Source organism: Pristiophorus japonicus, chromosome 2 (assembly GCF_044704955.1).
Source record: "Pristiophorus japonicus isolate sPriJap1 chromosome 2, sPriJap1.hap1, whole genome shotgun sequence".
Taxonomy (NCBI): Eukaryota; Metazoa; Chordata; class Chondrichthyes; family Pristiophoridae; genus Pristiophorus; species Pristiophorus japonicus.
In genome coordinates this window covers 271277802-271295829 of record NC_091978.1, presented here as the reverse complement: position 1 = coordinate 271295829, position 18028 = coordinate 271277802, and the positions used below count along the sequence as shown (strand labels likewise).

At 44.2% G+C, this 18028-nt stretch overlaps 1 protein-coding gene across 1 annotated transcript in view; it reads left to right on the top strand.

Annotated features, from left to right (window-relative positions):
* Positions 1-17742, top strand: part of afap1 (actin filament associated protein 1) — a 405203-nt gene extending 387461 nt beyond the window's left edge. Inside the window, exons 16-17 of the mRNA XM_070871376.1 lie at positions 8510-8674; positions 16957-17742. Of these exons, the coding sequence (XP_070727477.1) occupies positions 8510-8674; positions 16957-16983 (192 nt within the window). The 3' untranslated portion in view covers positions 16984-17742. The remainder of the gene's footprint in view (positions 1-8509; positions 8675-16956) is intronic.
* Positions 17743-18028: the final 286 nt, after the last annotated feature.

The following is an 18028-nucleotide window of genomic DNA, read 5'->3' as shown; positions in this document are numbered from 1 at the left end:
TGTCCCTAACTGAATGGTGAGCAGGATGAAAAACCAGTTTGCTCATTGCCTGTGAACCCCACTAGACTGTACGGGACCCCGTTCGATAGAGGTGAGGTAGCCAGGTTATCTGCATATACAAGGGTGCTAGAAGCACCGGTATCTAGCAGGTAGGTCCCTTTCACTTTCTCCACCTCCATCGTAACGCACGGTCTCTTCCAGGCATCGTACTCTAGGGAACACAGGTACACAGGCTGCACTGGCCTTAGTCATGCATCTGGGTGGGTTGGAGCAGAGGGTTTTACCGTACCGGCTACTGGACCGGTTGCGATAGCTACTGTTCCCTGTCCGTTTGAGTGTCTGTAGGGCCGCTACGAGTGTCTCATATGTGTCGGGTGTTCCTGCCCCAGCCTTACGGGCTGGGGCTGGAGTGGCCTTTCCCTTAGTCTCTTTCCAGGGGTTGCTACAATCCTTCCTCCAGTGCCCACTTTTCCCACACCCAAAACACTCGCCCCCTTTGTGGGGAGGGTTCCCACCTTCCTGATGCCACTCTCTCTTGCCTTGGCTAGGTTTAATCTCATGGACCCTCCCTTTAGAGCAGGGCTTCTCTGTCCCTCTACTGTTCTGGTAAGCCAGGGTCAACTGCCTGACCACTGTCTCCTCGGTGGTTCTGGGATCTCTTGGATCGAACCAGACCTCGGCTTTTGCCTTTATCCAGGTAGGCTGTTTGCCACCAGGTTGCGGAGCCAGTGAGCCAGCTTGTTAGGGTTCAGGTGGGCCCGGTCAAGAACCCCACTACAGGCCCTTTCGTAGACCGGCCACAACCTGTCGGCGAAAGCCTGTGGAGTCTCCCCATCGAGCTGCACTGTCTTCTCCACTCGGGAGAAAGGACTCCCGTCGTTCATACCCATGGCCTCTAGAACCTCCTCCTTAACCGTAGCGTACGTGTTTTGCCCCTTTCTGCTGTCTGCAGAGAGGGAATGGCACAGCTTGGTGTCTAGCGAGAAGAGCAACAGCTTAGCCTGCTCTGAATCATCGCACCCGTTAAATCCCCTGTGTGTTCCACTTCCAGGAAGTGTACCGAGGGATCCCCCTGTTGGGTGAGCTTACTTAGGTGCCCTATCATAGCCCTCAGTTTTTCGGTGTCGTGGGGGACTACGAAGTTGCTTTCTAGGGGTCCTGCTGCCCCATTGGCATCAGGCGGGCCAAACTTCTGCTGCCGGACTGGGTGCATTGGCCCTGGTTCCGGCCCTTCTTGTATTGGCTCGCCCTCTTCCCCCTGCTGCCAAGCCAAGTTAAAACTCGGGGCTGCTGGTGTTGGTAGTTCGCAATCCTTGCCTGCCCCGCACTCTGGCTGACACCTCTGCTGCCCCGGGCCATTCCTGGGAGCTACAGGCGGTGACTGAGGGGTTTCTCCTTGCCCAACCAGGTGTTCCTGGGCTAAACCCGGGCTTAACAGGCACACCATGCCTTTAGCCCAGGATAGAGCAAGGTTCAAGCTTTGGATCTGCTGCTGGCAGGGGCCGTGGTCTCCTGCCTCAAATTCCCTGGTACTGGCTACCTTATAGGCTACCTGAATGTCTCTCACCCTCTCCCCGTACTCTTTAACTTGCTTGGCGAGGCGGGAATTCTCTTCCCGCAATGCCAGTTCGCTATTCTTGGCTTCAATAATCTGACACTGTAAAAGGTCCAATTGGATTTTGTGCCTTTCTTTAGTGAGCTCTCTACTTTCCTTTAACTGTCCCACCTCTGTCCACAGCCATTCCCCGACTGTGGCCCTTGCGCTGGACCTCTCTTCTGCCTGTCTCAAAACTCCCTTTAATTTCTCATTCTCCTCATCTAGAAGCCGGATCTGTTGCTGAAGGCAGATTAGCCAAATGGCCTTCTCTATCGACCTTTTATGGTCCTTGCTCTCGGTCCATTGAGCTGCAGCATCTTCCGGACGCTCAGCATACAATAGATCGAGTACCCACTCCTTAGCAACATTTACCCTCTTAAACACATACGAGGAAATCCTCTCTTCCATTTTGCTTTGTTTCCTGAAACCAGTCTCTCTCTTATCACGTCCCTTGTACCAGTGTCCCATCTGGGTCGCCATTATGTAAGGAGTGGTTTGCCGGGGGTCAGCTTTCCCTTCTGACCTTATATGAGCAGTTCCGAATCGCTCCCACACCCTTGGTTCTAGACACTGGAATTATGAAGGGACTGTGACAGACTTGGACAGACAATCGGTTTCAAGGTAGGAAGCAGGTATGGCTTTATTGTGTTTAAAAAGAAGTAAAAGGCACACCTTTAATAACACACACAGACCAATGCACACTGAGGGGTACAACACATTGAATAAATTGTCAAATTACAGCCTGTGGGGAAAAGAACACGGCTTAAACTCTAAATGGGGTAAAAAGGAGAATGCAGATACATTTACACAAGTTATCCCAGCCTCCCTTCTCCCAATTCCTCTAACTAACGAAGTTATAGCTCTGAGGGGTTCAGGGGCTATGCTCACCAATCCCCTTTTTGACAGTTCCAACTCCAGGGTTTGCCTTAATTGTCCCTGGGGTTCGCCTTAGTTGTCCACGTTCTGTAGTCTGTACCCCTTGATAGCGTAGGACCAGCTTGTAGAGTGGAAAAATCTTCGGTTTTGTCGGGTTGGTTCCGGTTGACTGTTGGGTTGGTCGCGATGGCCCGCAACTTTCCAATAGTCGTTTTGACAGCCTGTTTGCTGTTGTGGTGCTGTCCTTCTGGGTTTTAGAGATCCCACTTTTCGAGGCTGGTGTAGAACTTATGCAACGAGATTGCTAACTTAATAGTGTCTCTTGAAGCACCCCTAACTGCCAGAACAGACTTCAATTATACTAAAACAGCCTTCCTTATCTTCCATCAAATCTAGCTCATTTCTTTGTTTTGATTTTGCAGCCAGCTAACTGAAACTTGATTAAGTGGTTTTAATCTGGCGTTAATAGGCTTTTCGAAGTTGGTGAGCTCTCCATTGTGCTAGTCTGGCCTGAGCCAGATATTTCTATGCCTGTTGAAAAGGTGTTGGAATATGTATGTGACATTTGGGTCCTCTGGGTGCGGTGATAAATGTTTCTTCCATCGTTGATTGTTTAAATGCTAATGTTTTCAAGGGGCAAGTTTCGAGGGTATACAGTTCCCAGACAATTTGATTAGTTCCAATGTCCAAACTGGCCCTTTAGATATTGACCCCACCCCTTTTTTTTGCAGACCCAACATACACCTTTTAAAAATCCCAAATTCGATTAAAGTTCGTAGTTTCTTCCATGTGCACTTTAGGATTTCAAACTTTCTGGTAGATAGTTCCAAATTAAATTCCCTTTCCTATGAGTCCAAACACTGGTGGGGGGCGGGTGGGGGGGGGGGTCTCCATGAATGCATCCCCTTTTATCCCCTGCAGGCCTCGTCTGCCCCTTTAAAATTAATTTGTGTCCCAAAGTTTTCCTTCCATTTTAAAAGTCCAAAAAGGGATTCTTCTCCTCTGCAGGGGAAAGGTACCTGGAATCTTTGCGAGATATTGGTAAATTCTACACTGTACCTCGACAAATTGCATGATTTCCAACTGGAGAAATGCAAGATAGAGTTGCAAGGCTACTCGGGAGAGAAAATTCCTGTGGTAGGTCGTATCACCGTACCGGTGAAATATAAAGATCAATTTCAGAACTTGCCTCTAATAGTGGTGAAAGGAGACAAGTCTGTCTTACTAGGAAGAAATTGGTTGAGCTCACTGAAGCTGGATTGGAGTAAGATTTTCTGTGTGGAAGTGAGATTTTCATCAACAGATGAGGTTATCAAGAAGTACCCAAAGGTGTTCTGTGAAACGGGCAGTCCGATCCAAGGCTTCAAGGCGAGTGTCAGGTTACAGAAGGACGCTAGATTGGTTCACTACAAGCCACATTTCGTCCCATCTGTACTCAAGGAGAAAGTTGAGCAAGAACTCAAAAGACTAGAGATTCAGAACATTATTTGTAAGATAGATCGATGTAATTGGGCTACACCCATTGTTGTTGTACCTACGTCCGATGGTAAGGTAAGATTGTCTGGTGATTATAAAGTAACCGTAAACCAGGTTCTAGAGGGTAATGTCCCCAATGCATTGCCGAATATAGAAGATTTGTTCACAACACTGACAGGTGGTCAGATCTTCTCAAAACTGGATCTTACGAATGTCTACTTACAGCTTAAACTAGATGAGGAGTCCAAGTCATGTTTGACTATAAATACTCATCTAGGCCTATATCAATTTAATAGGCTATCGTTTGGAGTGTCTTCCGCCCCTGCCATATTCCAAGGGGTGATGAATCAGATTTTGCAAGGTATTGAAGGGGTAGTATGTTATTTGGATGTCAGACTAATTTCAGCACCAAATAGGCAAATTCATAACATATTGAATGAAGTCCTCAAATGGCTAGAGAAGCATAGAGTACGAGTGTCTGCTCGTACGTGTGAGTTATTTAAAAACTCAGTGGAGTACTTCGGGTACCGAGTAGACAAAGATGGTTTACATCCAACCATGGGAAAATTGGATGCAATTAGAAATGCATCCACTCCCAGGAATGTCACTGAACTTCGTTCATTTTTGCATCTTTTGAACTATTATGGGAAGTTCCTACCAAATTTGGCTACAGTATTACATCCACTGAATGAACTATTGAAAAAACAGGTCCATTGGAAGTGGTCCAAAGAATGCGAGACAGCATTCAAGGAGTGTAAAAGCAAATTGGTCGAGAGCACCATGTTGGTTCACTATGACATATCTAAGGAGATTAAGCTAGCATGTGATGCTTCTCCATATGGAGTTGTGGCAGTAATCTCTCATGTATTACGTAGTGGGGAGGAGAGACCAATTGCTTTTGCTTCATGCACTCTCAGTGCCAGTGAGATTAATTATGCGCAAATTGAAAGGGAAGCATTGACATTCATTTTTGGGGTCAAGAAGTTTCATAAATACTTGTATGGTCGTAAGTTTACCATCGTTACGGACCATAAGCCCCTAATAGCAATCCTCCATCCAAAGTCCCCAGTTGCAACATTAGCTGCAGCCGAATGCAGAGATGGGCTTTAATTTTGTCAGCATATACATATGATATTGAATACAGACGATCAGCTGATCACAGTAATGCTGATGCAATGTCTAGATTGCCTTCCCCATCACAAATTACACCCGATAAGGAAGAAGTGTTTTATTTTTCATACATTGATGAACTGCCAGTCACAGCTGAAGAGATTGGTAGAGCAATCAAACATGACCCAGTGATGTCAAAGGTGTATGAGTATATTGCAAATGGATGGCCAAACCAGGTAACAGACAAAGATACACATCCATTCTTCATTCATAGGAATAAATTATCAGTCGATAAAGATTGTATCATGTGGGGTGCAAGAGTGGTTATACCAAATAAATTCAGGTCCAAATTATTAGGAGACCTCCATGACCAGCACCTGGGAATGTGCTTGACCAAGAGTTTTGCACGCAGTTATTTATGGTGGCCAAGTCTTGATAAAGATATAGAGTACATTGTGAGTCAGTGTACGACATGTCAATCGGTAAGCAAGCAACCACCACCAGTACCATTACAGCCATGGAAATGGCCTCCCAGGGTGTGACAAAGGCGACATATTGATGTTGCTTGGTTAGAAGGACAACAATTGTTCATTGTGATTGATAGCCATTCGAAGTGGGTTGAGGTGTTTCCAATGTGGAAAATAACAACAAGTAAAGCATTGGACATTTTACGAAAATTATTTTCTTCATTTGGCCTCCCTGAAGAAATTGTTTCGGATAATGGACCACAATTTCATTCAGAAGAATTTGCACAATTCACGAGCAAAAATGGCATGAAACATACCAAGGTTCCACCATACCATCCTGCTTCGAATGGTGCAGCAGAGCGCACTGTACAAATTGTAAAACTTGCCCTCATAAAACAAATGTTAGATCCAAATCCAAGGAAACGACAGTTGTCATTGGATCACAAATTGGCTAATTTTTTGATTACATATCGAAATACTCCTCATACAACTACTGGTTGTTTCTCAAACGACAGCCATGAACCAGATTCTCATTGTTAAAGCCATATTTTGGCACAGTCCATCGAAGAGACACAATTAAGACGGAAAGAGAATCATGATAGAGGTAGAGTAAAAGAGAGAAGTGTGAAATTAAACCAGAAGGTGAGCGTGAAGAACCATCACCATAAATGGTTAAAGTGGTTCCCAGGAAGAGTGGTGAAGATATGTGGTCCTCGCACATATTTGGTAAAGATGTTTGATAATGGACAGGTTAGGTTTGTTCATATTGATCATATTTTACCTACTGACATGGAAGGTGTTGAAGGTGGGAATGATTCAATTATTTCTGACTCATCAGATAGTTTTGATACACCAATAGCAAATCCTAAATCCAATGTACTGGAAACAAATCCAGGAGAGAATCAGAAAGAAAGTCTGAGTCTGAGTCAAGAAAACAAAGAGCCTGAAGTTAGAGTGAGTTTAAATGAAAATCAAGGAAATTCCGTGGAGGAAAACGTTCCTCAGGATGGGCCTCGAATGAGTGTGAAATCGATACCAGTTTTGGAAGGTTCTGTTCGAGAGCGAAGGTATCCTCTTCGAAACAGAAAACAAGTGGTAAAGTTAAATTTGTAAATTTGGAAAAAAATAAGTTTATATCCTGTGTTATGTCATAAACATGAAAGTTATGTATAATGTTTGTTATAATAAATTCTTTATTCAGGAGGGAGAAGTGTAATGTCTGTAAGCTTGTAATGTTTGTAGCTCCACACTGTGATGTGGACGTATTGTGTACTGCAACTGCAGAGTTAATAATAAACAGAACCAGGCAGGCTCCGGAGGCTTCCGAGAGAGAGAGCTGCCTGCCATGTTGGACGCTGTGTGTGCTTGTGCTCTGTGAATATATCACAAGTTAGCTTGTGGGTCCTATCACCAAGAGGCCAAGGTTTAAATAAATCCCAGTACTGTCTGTCACATGACGTTATCTGGCACTGTTTGGGAGCACGGTTTTCCAGATAGGGCCCCCTCACAGAATAGAATGTTCTCTTGCAACATTTCTCATGAGCTTGTCCCTGTACAAGGGGCTCTGTCCTGTCTGTGACGTGGCATTGTTGATGGCTCAGATTGTTCCTAACTGAGGTGATGGCAATGGTTGGGGATCCAATGGGAAGTGGGAAAATGGAGTGAAAAGGTATATAATGAATTGCAAACAGCACTTTTCAGTCCTGGTAGCGTATTGTGCCAGTCAATCAAAGAACCACATTGCTCTACAATGTTGCCCCGGCCAGTGTCCTTCCTCAATTAGGTAATGGTGTGTGGTGCAGTGCACAGAAATTAAATAATGGAGAAAATAATTTAAAAGCAGTTGATACCACTTTTTTTCCAAGATGCTGAGGGAAGGTTTCCTCTGTTATGTGTAGTAAAAACTTAAAGCAATAAATGGGTTCTAGACTTTACTACAGGTTCATGTATCGCTTATACAACATCTTTCCTAAGATTTGTATCGAACAGATATTAAAATTTAAATATAAACACTTCAGTTTTCAGTGCCTCAACACAATTAGAGACTTGCAGAATTTTTTATGTATAACACAGAGGGAGCAGCGGGGAGGATGCCTCTGAATTTGAAATACTTATTGCATTATTTATTTGGCAGATAGAGTATAATGTGGGAAAATGTGAGATTATCCGCTTTGGTAGGAAAAATAAAAAAACAAATTATTATTTAAATGGGGAGAGATTACAAAATGATGCAGTACAGAGGAATCTGGGGGTCCTTGTATTTGAAACATAAAAAGTTAGCATGCAGGTACAGCAAGTAATTAGGAAGGCAAATGGAATGTTGGCCTTTATTGCAAGGGGGATGGAGTATAAAAGCAGGGAAGTCCTGCTTCAACTGTACAGGGTATTGGTGAGGCCACACCTGAACTACTGCAAATAGTTTTGGTCTCCTTATTTAAGAAAGGATATACTTGCACTGGAGTCTGTTCAGAGAAGGTTCACGAGGTTGATTCCTGAGATAAAGAGGTTGTCATATGAAGAAAGGTTGAGCAGGTTGGGCCTATACTCATTTGAGTTTTGAAAACTTAGAGGTGATCTTTTTGAAATGTATAAGATTCTGAGGGGGTTTGACAGGATAGATGCAGAGAGGATGTTTCCCCTCGTGGGGGAATCTAGAGCTAGGGGTCATAGTTTCAGAATAAGGGGTCGCCCATTTTAAATGGAAATGAAGAGGAATTTCTTCTCTCAGAGGGTTTTGAATCTTTGGAATTCTTTACCTCAGAGAGCTGTGGAGGCTGAGTTCATTGAATGTATTTAAGGTGGAGATAGACAGATTTTTGAAAGATAAGGGGGTCAAGGGTTATGGGGAGCAGGTGGGGAAGTGGAGTTGAGGCCAGGATCAGATCAGCCATGATCTTATTGAATGGTGGAGCAGGCTCGAGGGGCCAAGTGGCCTATTCCTGCTCCTATTTCTTATGTTTTTATGTTTATGGTCCTTTTCCAGTCTCCCGTGTTCATGCATCGCACCCTGGACAATTCTCCAGCTTCCAGCTGTGATACCAGTGACACCGAGCCATCATCACTGCCTGTGAATGCAGCTGCTCTCGGAAGAAGACCACCTTCCATGGTTTCTTCCCCAAGTCGAGGCCACGTTCGCAGGAAGGCCAAGGTACACCAGTGTAGCTCAATGTTGCTTATCGCATCATTTTACTGAAATTCACTGTTGCAGATTTCTGAAATGCAAGCAGTTTTGCTGCCTAAACAATTAATAAACATTACATAAAAAGCACAGTTTGGACCTGGTTATGCCTAATGTTCTTCAATTATACTAATGCTATTAATTTCATGAGAAGAGACAGTGTGAAGTTATACTCTACTTTCACACTGCTCTCAATGCATGGAAAGCAGAGCACTGTGTATGTAGCCTGATGTGTACTGTAGCAGCAAACTTCGTGGGTATGTGGAATAGTGTCACTAAGGCTTTTACAGTGAGAGCACAACAGCCCTGAATTTGACCAGGGATTGTCTTCAGCAATTGAGGCTATTTCTCTAGAGTTCCACTGAAGTTACAGCAGGAGAACCCCACAGATATTCAGGATCTTTCTCGCAGTGGGAAATTTGTTCTTGGATTCTGGGGGCAGAGCAGTATTTATTGTCCATCGCTAAATAGCCTAGAGGACATTGTGGTCCTGGTATTTACAGGGTTGTGCGGGGGGTGGCGGGGGGGTTGCTGAGGGGAGGGAGTGGTGGAGCATGGTAGCTGGGGAGAAACACCCGGGGATGCAGAAGTCCAACCAGGAGGACCTGATTATCATTTTCTTCTTCCATTTCCTGCACGGCAGCCAGCCAGACTGACGAACTGACCGGGCGGAAAAGCCAGCAGTCCCTGACAATCGAGAAAGATCTGGACTTGTTGAGGTGGAGGGATTGGAGACCAGCTTTTGGGAGCAAGGGAAGGAGAGATCGGGGCTCGGGATCGGAGCTTGTGATGGAGTTGGGGCCCATCAGGAGGCTCGAGATAGGGGCTTGGTGCAGGTGGGAGGTGCGGGGGTGTCACCGATCACAGCAGTAAGGAGGTGGTGATTAGCAGGAAGGAGTGGTATTCTTAAGGGATCGGGAGAAGCACCGCTGCTCCATCTGGCCCACAAGAGTGCTCTAAAAAGCACTAACCTGCTGGAGCCAGCAGCTTCCGTCTCCCTTTCACTGCCGGATTTCCTGAGCCCTGGAATACCCAGCCAGCAGATGTTACATTTAAATCAGGCTCCCAACTGCATTGTGGGAGTCTAATTTAAATATGATAATGAAGTCTCTTGTCTTTCCAAGACGGGACACATGCAGGCCACAAAGCTGTAAAAATGGCGGGAGGCAAGTATGGGGCAGGTTAGGAATGCATTGCCTGGTTTTTAATTTTTAATGACCCTCTCCCACCTGTCACGGGGGATTAATATCAAGGCTAGAGTTACATTTAAGCCTCATCAGATAGGGATAACTGGCTCACTTGCCCAAAAGACATTAGTGAACCAGTTGGATTTTTATACATAAAGGGTGGTAGAATGTGGAACTCAATTATTAATTTTAATTCTGAGATCAATAGATTGTTGCCAGAAAAGGGTATTAAGGAAGCTGCCGCCAAGTCAGGTGGATGGAGTTAGGATACTGATCAGCCACAATCTCATCGAATGGCAGAACAGGCTCGAGGGGCTGAATGGCCTTCTCCTGTTCCTATATTCCTAACCCAACAGCTTTTATAGTCATTATTATGATAACAACTTTTATTTATATAGCGCCTTTAATGTAGTAAAACGTCCCAAGGCACTTCACAGCAGCGTTACAAGACAAAACAGATAAATTTGATACCGAGCCACAAAAGAAGAAATTAAGGCAGATGACCAAAAGCTTGGTTAAAGAGGTAGGTTTTAAGGAGCGTCTTAAAGGAGAAAAGAGAGGTAGAGAGGTTTAGGAGGGAGTTCCGGAGCTTAAGGCCCAAACAGCTGAAGGTCACGACCGATGGTTGAGCAGTTATAATGAGGGATGTTCAAAAGGGCAGAATTTGAGGAGCGCAGACATCTTGTGGGGTTGTGAGGCTGAGAAAATTAGAGATAGAAAGGGGCAAGGTCATGGAGTGATTTGTAAACAAGCATGAAAATGTTGAAATTGAGGTGTTGTATAACTGGGAGCCAGTGTAGGTCAGACAGCACAGGGGTGATGGATGATCTTGACTTGGTGCGAGTTAGGACATGGGCTGCTGAGTTTTGGATGACCTCAAGTATACATAGTGTAGAATGTGGGAGACCAGCCAGGAGTGAGTTGGAGTGGTCAAGTCTAGAGGTAACAAAGGCATGAATGAGGGTTTAAGCAGCAGAAGAGCTGAGGCAGGGGCGGAGGCGGGCAATGTCCTGGAGGTGGAAAAAGGCGGTTTTAGTTATGCCATGGATATGTGGCTGGAAATTCCTTTCAGGGTCAAATATGACACCTAGGTTGCGAACAATCTTGTTCACCCTCAGATTGATGCTCGGGAGAGGGATGGAGTCACTGGTTAGGGAACACAGTTTGTAGCGGGGACTGAAGACAATGGCTTCGGTCTTCCCAATATTTAATTGGAGAAAATTTCTGCTCAACCAGTACTGGATGTCAGACAAGCAATCTGATAATATAGATACCAAGCAAGGGTCGAGAGAAGTGGTGGAGAGGTCGAGCTGGGTGTCGTCAGCGTACATGTGAAAACTGACTCCGTGTTTTCGGATGATATCGCCAAGGGGCAGCAAATAGATGAGAAATAAGAGGGGGCCAAGGAAAGATCCTTGGGAAACACCAGAGATAACGCTGCGGGAGTGGGAAGAGAAGCCATTGCAGGAGATTTTCTGGCTACAATTAGATAGACAAGAATGGAACCAGGCAAATGCAGTCCCACCCAGTTGGACGATGGTTGAGAGGTGTTGAAGGAGGATGGAGTGGACAACTGTTTCAAAGGCTGCACACAGGTCCAGAAGAATGAGGAGGGATAGGTTAGCTTTGTCACACTCTCAAAGGATGTCATTTGTGACTTTGAGAGCAGTTTCAATACTGTGGCTTGGGCGAAAACCAGATTTGAAGGGATTCAAACATTGAATTCATGGAAAGATGGTCACGGATTTGGGAGGCGACAACACGTTTGAGTACTTTGGACAGGAAAGGGAGGTTGGAAATGGGGCGATAGCCAGCAAGCAAAGTGGGGTCAAGGATTGTTTTTTTGAGGAGAGGGGTGATGACAGCAGATTTGAAGGAGGGGGAACAGTACCTGAGGAGAGAGAACCGTTAACAATGTTGGCTAACATGGGAGCCAAAAAGGAAGTTGGGTGGTCAGCAGTTTAGTGGGAATAGGGTCATGGGAGCAGGAAGCGGGTCTCATGGACAAGATGAGCTTGGAGAGATCAAAAGGGAAGATCAAAGAGAAACTAGAGAAAGATGTGAGTTTAGGGCTAGGGCGGCTGGGAGCCTCAGATGAAGTTTGGCCCTGTGGGCAAAAAACGTTAGTGGGAGTTGTGTACAGACCTCCAAACAGTAGTAGTGATGTTGGGGAGGGCATCAAACAGGAAATTAGGGGTGCGTGCAATAAAGGTGCAGCAGTTATAATGGGTGACTTTAATATGCACATAGATTGGGCTAACCAAACTGGAAGCAATACGGTGGAGGAGGATTTTCTGGAGTGCATAAGGGATGGTTTTTTAGACCAATATGTCGAGGAACCAACCAGGGGGGAGGCCATCTTAGACTGGGTGTTATGTAATGAGAGAGGATTAATTAGCAATCTCGTTGTGCGAGGCCCCTTGGGGAAGAGTGACCATAATATGGTGGAATTCTGCATTGGGATGGAGAATGAAACAGTTAATTCAGAGACCATGGTCCAGAACTTAAAGAAAGCTAACTTTGAAGGTATGAGGCGTGAATTGGCTGGGATGGATTGGCGAATGATACTTAAGGGGTTGACTGTGGATGGGCAATGGCAGACATTTTGAGACCGCATGGATGAACTACAACAATTGTACATTCCTGTCTGGCATAAAAATAAAAAAGGGAAGGTGGCTCAACCGTGGCTATCAAGGGAAATCAGGGATAGTATTAAAGCTAAGGAAGTGGCATACAAATTGGCCAGAAATAGCAGCAAACCTGGGGACTGGGAGAAATTTAGAACTCAGCAGAGGAGGACAAAGGGTTTGATTAGGGCAGGGAAAATGGAGTATGAGAAGAAGCTTGCAGGGAACATTAAGACGGATTGCAAAAGTTTCTATAGATATGTAAAGAGAAAAAGGTTAGTAAAGACAAACGTAGGTCTCCTGCAGTCAGAATCAGGGGAAGTCATAACGGGGAACAAAGAAATGGCGGACCAATTGAACAAGTACTTTGGTTCGGTATTCACGAAGGAGGACACGAACAACCTTCCGGTTATAAAAGGGGTCGGGGGGTCTAGTAAGGAGGAGGAACTGAGGGAAATCCTTATTAGCCGGGAAATTGTGTTGGGGAAATTGATGGGATTGAAGGCCGATAAATCCCCAGGGCCTGATGGACTGCATCCCAGAGTACTTGAGGAGGTGGCCTTGGAAATAGTGGATGCGTTGACAGTCATTTTCCAACATTCCATTGACTCTGGATCAGTTCCTATGGAGTGGAGGGTAGCCAATGTAACCCCACTTTTTAAAAAAGGAGGGAGAGAGAAAACAGGGAATTATAGACCGGTCAGCCTGACATTGGTAGTGGGTAAAATGATGGAATCAATTATTAAGGATGTCATAGCAGTGCATTTGGAAAGAGGTGACATGATAGGTCCAAGTCAGCATGGATTTGTGAAAGGGAAATCATGCTTGACAAATCTTCTGGAATTTTTTGAGGATGTTTCCAGTAGAGTGGATAAGGGAGAACCAGTTGATGTGGTATATTTGGACTTTCAGAAGGCGTTCGACAAGGTCCCACACAAGAGATTGATGTGCAAAGTTAGAGCACATGGGATTGGGGGTAGTGTACTGACATGGATTGAGAACTGGTTGTCAGACAGGAAGCAAAGAGTAGGAGTAAATGGGTACTTTTCAGAATGGCAGGCAGTGACTAGTGGGGTACCGCAAGGTTCTGTGCTGAGGCCCCAGCTGTTTACACTGTACATTAATGATTTAGATGAGGGGATTAAATGTAGTATCTCCAAATTTGCGGATGACACTAAGTTGGGTGGCAGTGTGAGCTGCGAGGAGGATGCTGTGAGGCTGCAGAGCGACTTGGATAGGTTAGGTGAGTGGGCAAATGCATGGCAGATGAAGTATAATGTGGATAAATGTGAGGTTATCCACTTTGGTGGTAAAAACAGAGAGACAGACTATTATCTGAATGGTGACAGATTAGGAAAAGGGGAGGTGCAAAGAGACCTGGGTGTCATGGTACATCAGTCATTGAAGGTTGGCATGCAGGTGCAGCAGGCGGTTAAGAAAGCAAATGGCATGTTGGCCTTCATAGCAAGGGGATTTGAGTACAGGGGCAGGGAGGTGTTGCTACAGTTGTACAGGGCATTGGTGAGGCCACACCTGGAGTATTGTGTACAGTTTTGGTCTCCTAACCTGAGGAAGGACATTCTTGCTATTGAGGGAGTGCAGCGAAGGTTCACCAGACTGATTCCCGGGATGGCGGGACTGACCTATCAAGAAAGACTGGATCAACTGGGCTTGTATTCACTGGAGTTCAGAAGAATGAGAGGGGACCTCATAGAAACATTTAAAATTCTGACGGGGTTAGACAGGTTAGATGCAGGAAGAATGTTCCCAATGTTGGGGAAGTCCAGAACCAGAGGTCACAGTCTAAGGATAAGGGGTAAGCCATTTAGGACCGAGATGCGGAGGAACTTCTTCACCCAGAGAGTGGTGAACCTGTGGAATTCTCTACCACAGAAAGTTGTTGAGGCCAATTCACTAAATATATTCAAAAAGGAGTTAGATGAGGTCCTTACTACTAGGGGGATCAAGGGGTATGGCGAGAAAGCAGGAATGGGGTACTGAAGTTGAATGTTCAGCCATGAACTCATTGAATGGCGGTGCAGGCTAGAAGGGCCGAATGGCCTACTCCTGCACCTATTTTCTATGTTTCTATATTTCTATGAAGGAAGAGAACTCACAGAGGTAGCTGATCGCATGGTCTCAATCTTTGAGACAAAAGAAGTCCATGAGTTCCTCACACGTTGTTGGAGGCAAGTGTGGTGGAGACAGGGGAGAGGGGTTTAAGGAGACGGTTAGCAGTAGAGAATAGTAGCTGGGGGTTATTTTTGCAATCCAGAATGATCCTGGAATAGTGAGCAGTTTTTGTAGATGAGTAGGACCCGATAATGTTTTATGTGTTCAAGCCAGATCTGGCGCTGAATGGCTGAACCAGTTGTCCGCCACATCCATTCAAGTCTGCGCCCTTTTGACTTGAAGGAGCGAAGATGAGGACTATACCAGTGGGAACGGCCAGCGTGGGAGAGAGTAATCTTTTTAAAAGGGACTAGGGCGTGAGGGTGTGGTTGAGCAGAAATGCCATTGTTAAAAGAGGGCCAAAGGTTGGACAGTTTTGAGTTGATAAGTGCAGTTTTAAGAGAGTTTGGAGAGTGTTTTTTTCCAGGGGCGGGTGCAGAAAGAAGTAGTTTTAGATTGGGGAAGGGGGAATGTGGGTCGAGAGCAATACAAGGAAATGGTCAGAGATAGCTTGTTCTTTAATTGACACGGTTGGAATAGCAAGGCCACGAGAGATTGCAAGGTCAAGGGGGTGGCCGTGAATATGGGTTGAGTAATTTATATGGAGGGAGAGATTCAGGGAGGACAGGAAGGTAATGAACACAGGAGAGAGAGCATGATGAATTAAGATGAAGGTTGAAGTTACCGAAGATGAGAAGTCGCTCGGTGCATAGGCTGAGGGAGGAAAGCAGTAAGGATATAGCCATGATATAGTTTTTATTATACTTGGATGGGCGGTAGAGAATGAGAATTTTGAGTGAGAGGGATGGAATAAGGCGAGATGATGAGAAAGTGCCAGGGGTATAGGGGGACAGACAAGGTATGATTTGGTGATGAGAGCTATACCGCCACCGTGGCAGCCTGTGCGGGGCAAGTGGTGGAAGCTATAGTCGGGAGGGGAGACTTCAATTAAAGGTAGTGTGTCATTTATACCTCAGCCAAGTTTCCGTTAATGCCATGATGTCGATGCAGTCATCCACGATAAGGTCATGGTAGCTGACAAGTTACCCAGCTATTGAAGTTGGGTTCACCAACTTACTGTGTTGAACTCATGACCTTTGGGTTGCTAATTCAGTACCATAGCCATTAGACTACCATACCCTCTTACACATCAGTGTCCTTCCCAGGTAACATGTTCCACCAATCTTTTCTCTTTGGGTGAGTAATTGTAGTTTGGCTTCCCTTCTGTTTGATAGTTAAAAGTTTAGGTGAAGTAAAATTGGGAGAGGGGGTAAATTTAAACTAACCAACCTGATGGGAAACTGATGGAATCAGATCGGCCACTCATTTTACACCCTGTCCAATTTTACTTTCCATCGTTATCAGTTACAATGACTCCACCCAGGGTATTTGATTAAACTCCAGTGCAGCACAGTTTCTTATTAACTAATAAATATATAGGTACAAGCAGGGCGCTTCATGAATAACATATATATAGATCGTAAAGCAACCATTTGAGATTCCTAGCATAACTAAAACACACACAGTTCACTGTTTATTTTATTTTTTTCCTGTTTCTTGTCTTTAACTCATTCATTAGCTTCTACATCTACCAAGGCACATTTCCTGCTCCACCAAGAGTGGAATGTGTGGGCCATTAGGTTCTCCCTTGCCACCCTAAATATTTATTAACCACTAGATGGTGTGCTTCTACAGGTGTAAGATGGGTTGTCTCAGTTTTTCTTCAGTAAGACCAAGCATTCCACTACTGCCCAGTGTTGATCATAGTAACAGAGAAATGGCAAGACAAAAAAAGATCAAGGTCCATCTAGTTCACCTTCCACCATCCTGGTAGTCACATGATGCAATAATTGAGTTGTTAATCTCTAATTAATCTCTACCAATTAACTTACAAAAGACCCAGACATGTTGCGAGGAACATGTGGTGGAGAGCTTTGGGAGCCATATGTCCCAAGTCACCTGTTCCTTTCAAGAATGCTACATTTACTATGTCAGGTCTCAAATTACTCATGTACTGTATCCCAAAATGTTATTTTCTGGTGCCTTGTTCTTGAACTGGAAAAATCCCAAACCTTATGTGAGTGAGTTAGAACATTGATTGTGGCCAGCAATCATCATGATCGTAAGCTCAGTGACCAAGCTGCATTCCCATGGTACTTTTCTTTTTAAATAAGAGATTTTAAAAGAAGATTTGAAAAGAATATGGGAATTTATACTAATAGGAATCATCCAATGGCTGTTCTCACTACTTCATTTTGTTTTACAGGAATGGGAGCTGAAGACTGGAACATAAATACAAAAAATAGGAAGAGTTCACATTTTTTATATTTATTTCCTTAAACATTATGTACAAGACCGGAAGCACTGCCATTGAGTCCTTCAATTCAAAAAAACGACACGGATGCATGGTCCTCAAATAACCTGCGAAAAGTTGGCAGTTATTCCATGTTGAAGTGTAGGTTAATGGTCCTGGATCAATACTGAAGGTTATTTTAATTGGATACCCCCGCCCCCTCCATAGTCAATTGGCTAAATGTGTTATTTACAGCATGGACACTACAAACTGGACACTTTTTCAACAATGTCATGTTTGTTTTAAGGGATATACGTCACAATTTTTAAAAATCCAGACATGAAATGACAATTTAAACAGCTCTAATACAAAGAGAAAATATATATTTATTACAACAGTGGCATTTTAGATTGCCTTTTTAAATTATGATTTATATTATAAGCACAGTGAGTGTTGTGTATGGGTGCTCCCTCAAAGAAAAAGCTTCATAGTAAATTGGTGAGTTCTGCAGTATCCACCCAATTTTGGAAATTGTCACCTGTTTTTATTGTTATACACCCTATTTAGATGTGGTGCTCAAGTGTTTTCCAGGAACAATGTATGATTTTCTACAACAAGTATCGGTTCATTAAAGGTAAAATCGGTGCTTGTATTTTCCACGCAAGGTTGATTTTGGGTCCTAACAATGTTTGATCAGTCCTCGATCCCTGTCAAGACATTGTACTTGTCATTTACTGTAGCTTGTGTCATTCCATAGATTCTCTAAAATAATAACTTCATTTCACCTGCAATGAAGAGGGTTTTGATACACAGGCAACTTTTGATATATAGACAAGCGATACTGTTAACGAATTTAAGTTTTGATGTAAGATAGTTGATGTGCTTTTTTACTTCAAGGAAAGTGTAATTATGTATAATTTTATTTGAAGTAAGTCCATATTTAAAAATTATTTGTCGAGCTTTCAAAGGTGAAGAATTAAATATAAAATAATGAAAAACAAAAAAAAGTGAACTACAAAAACTAACTTTTGGATAGGGTTTGTGT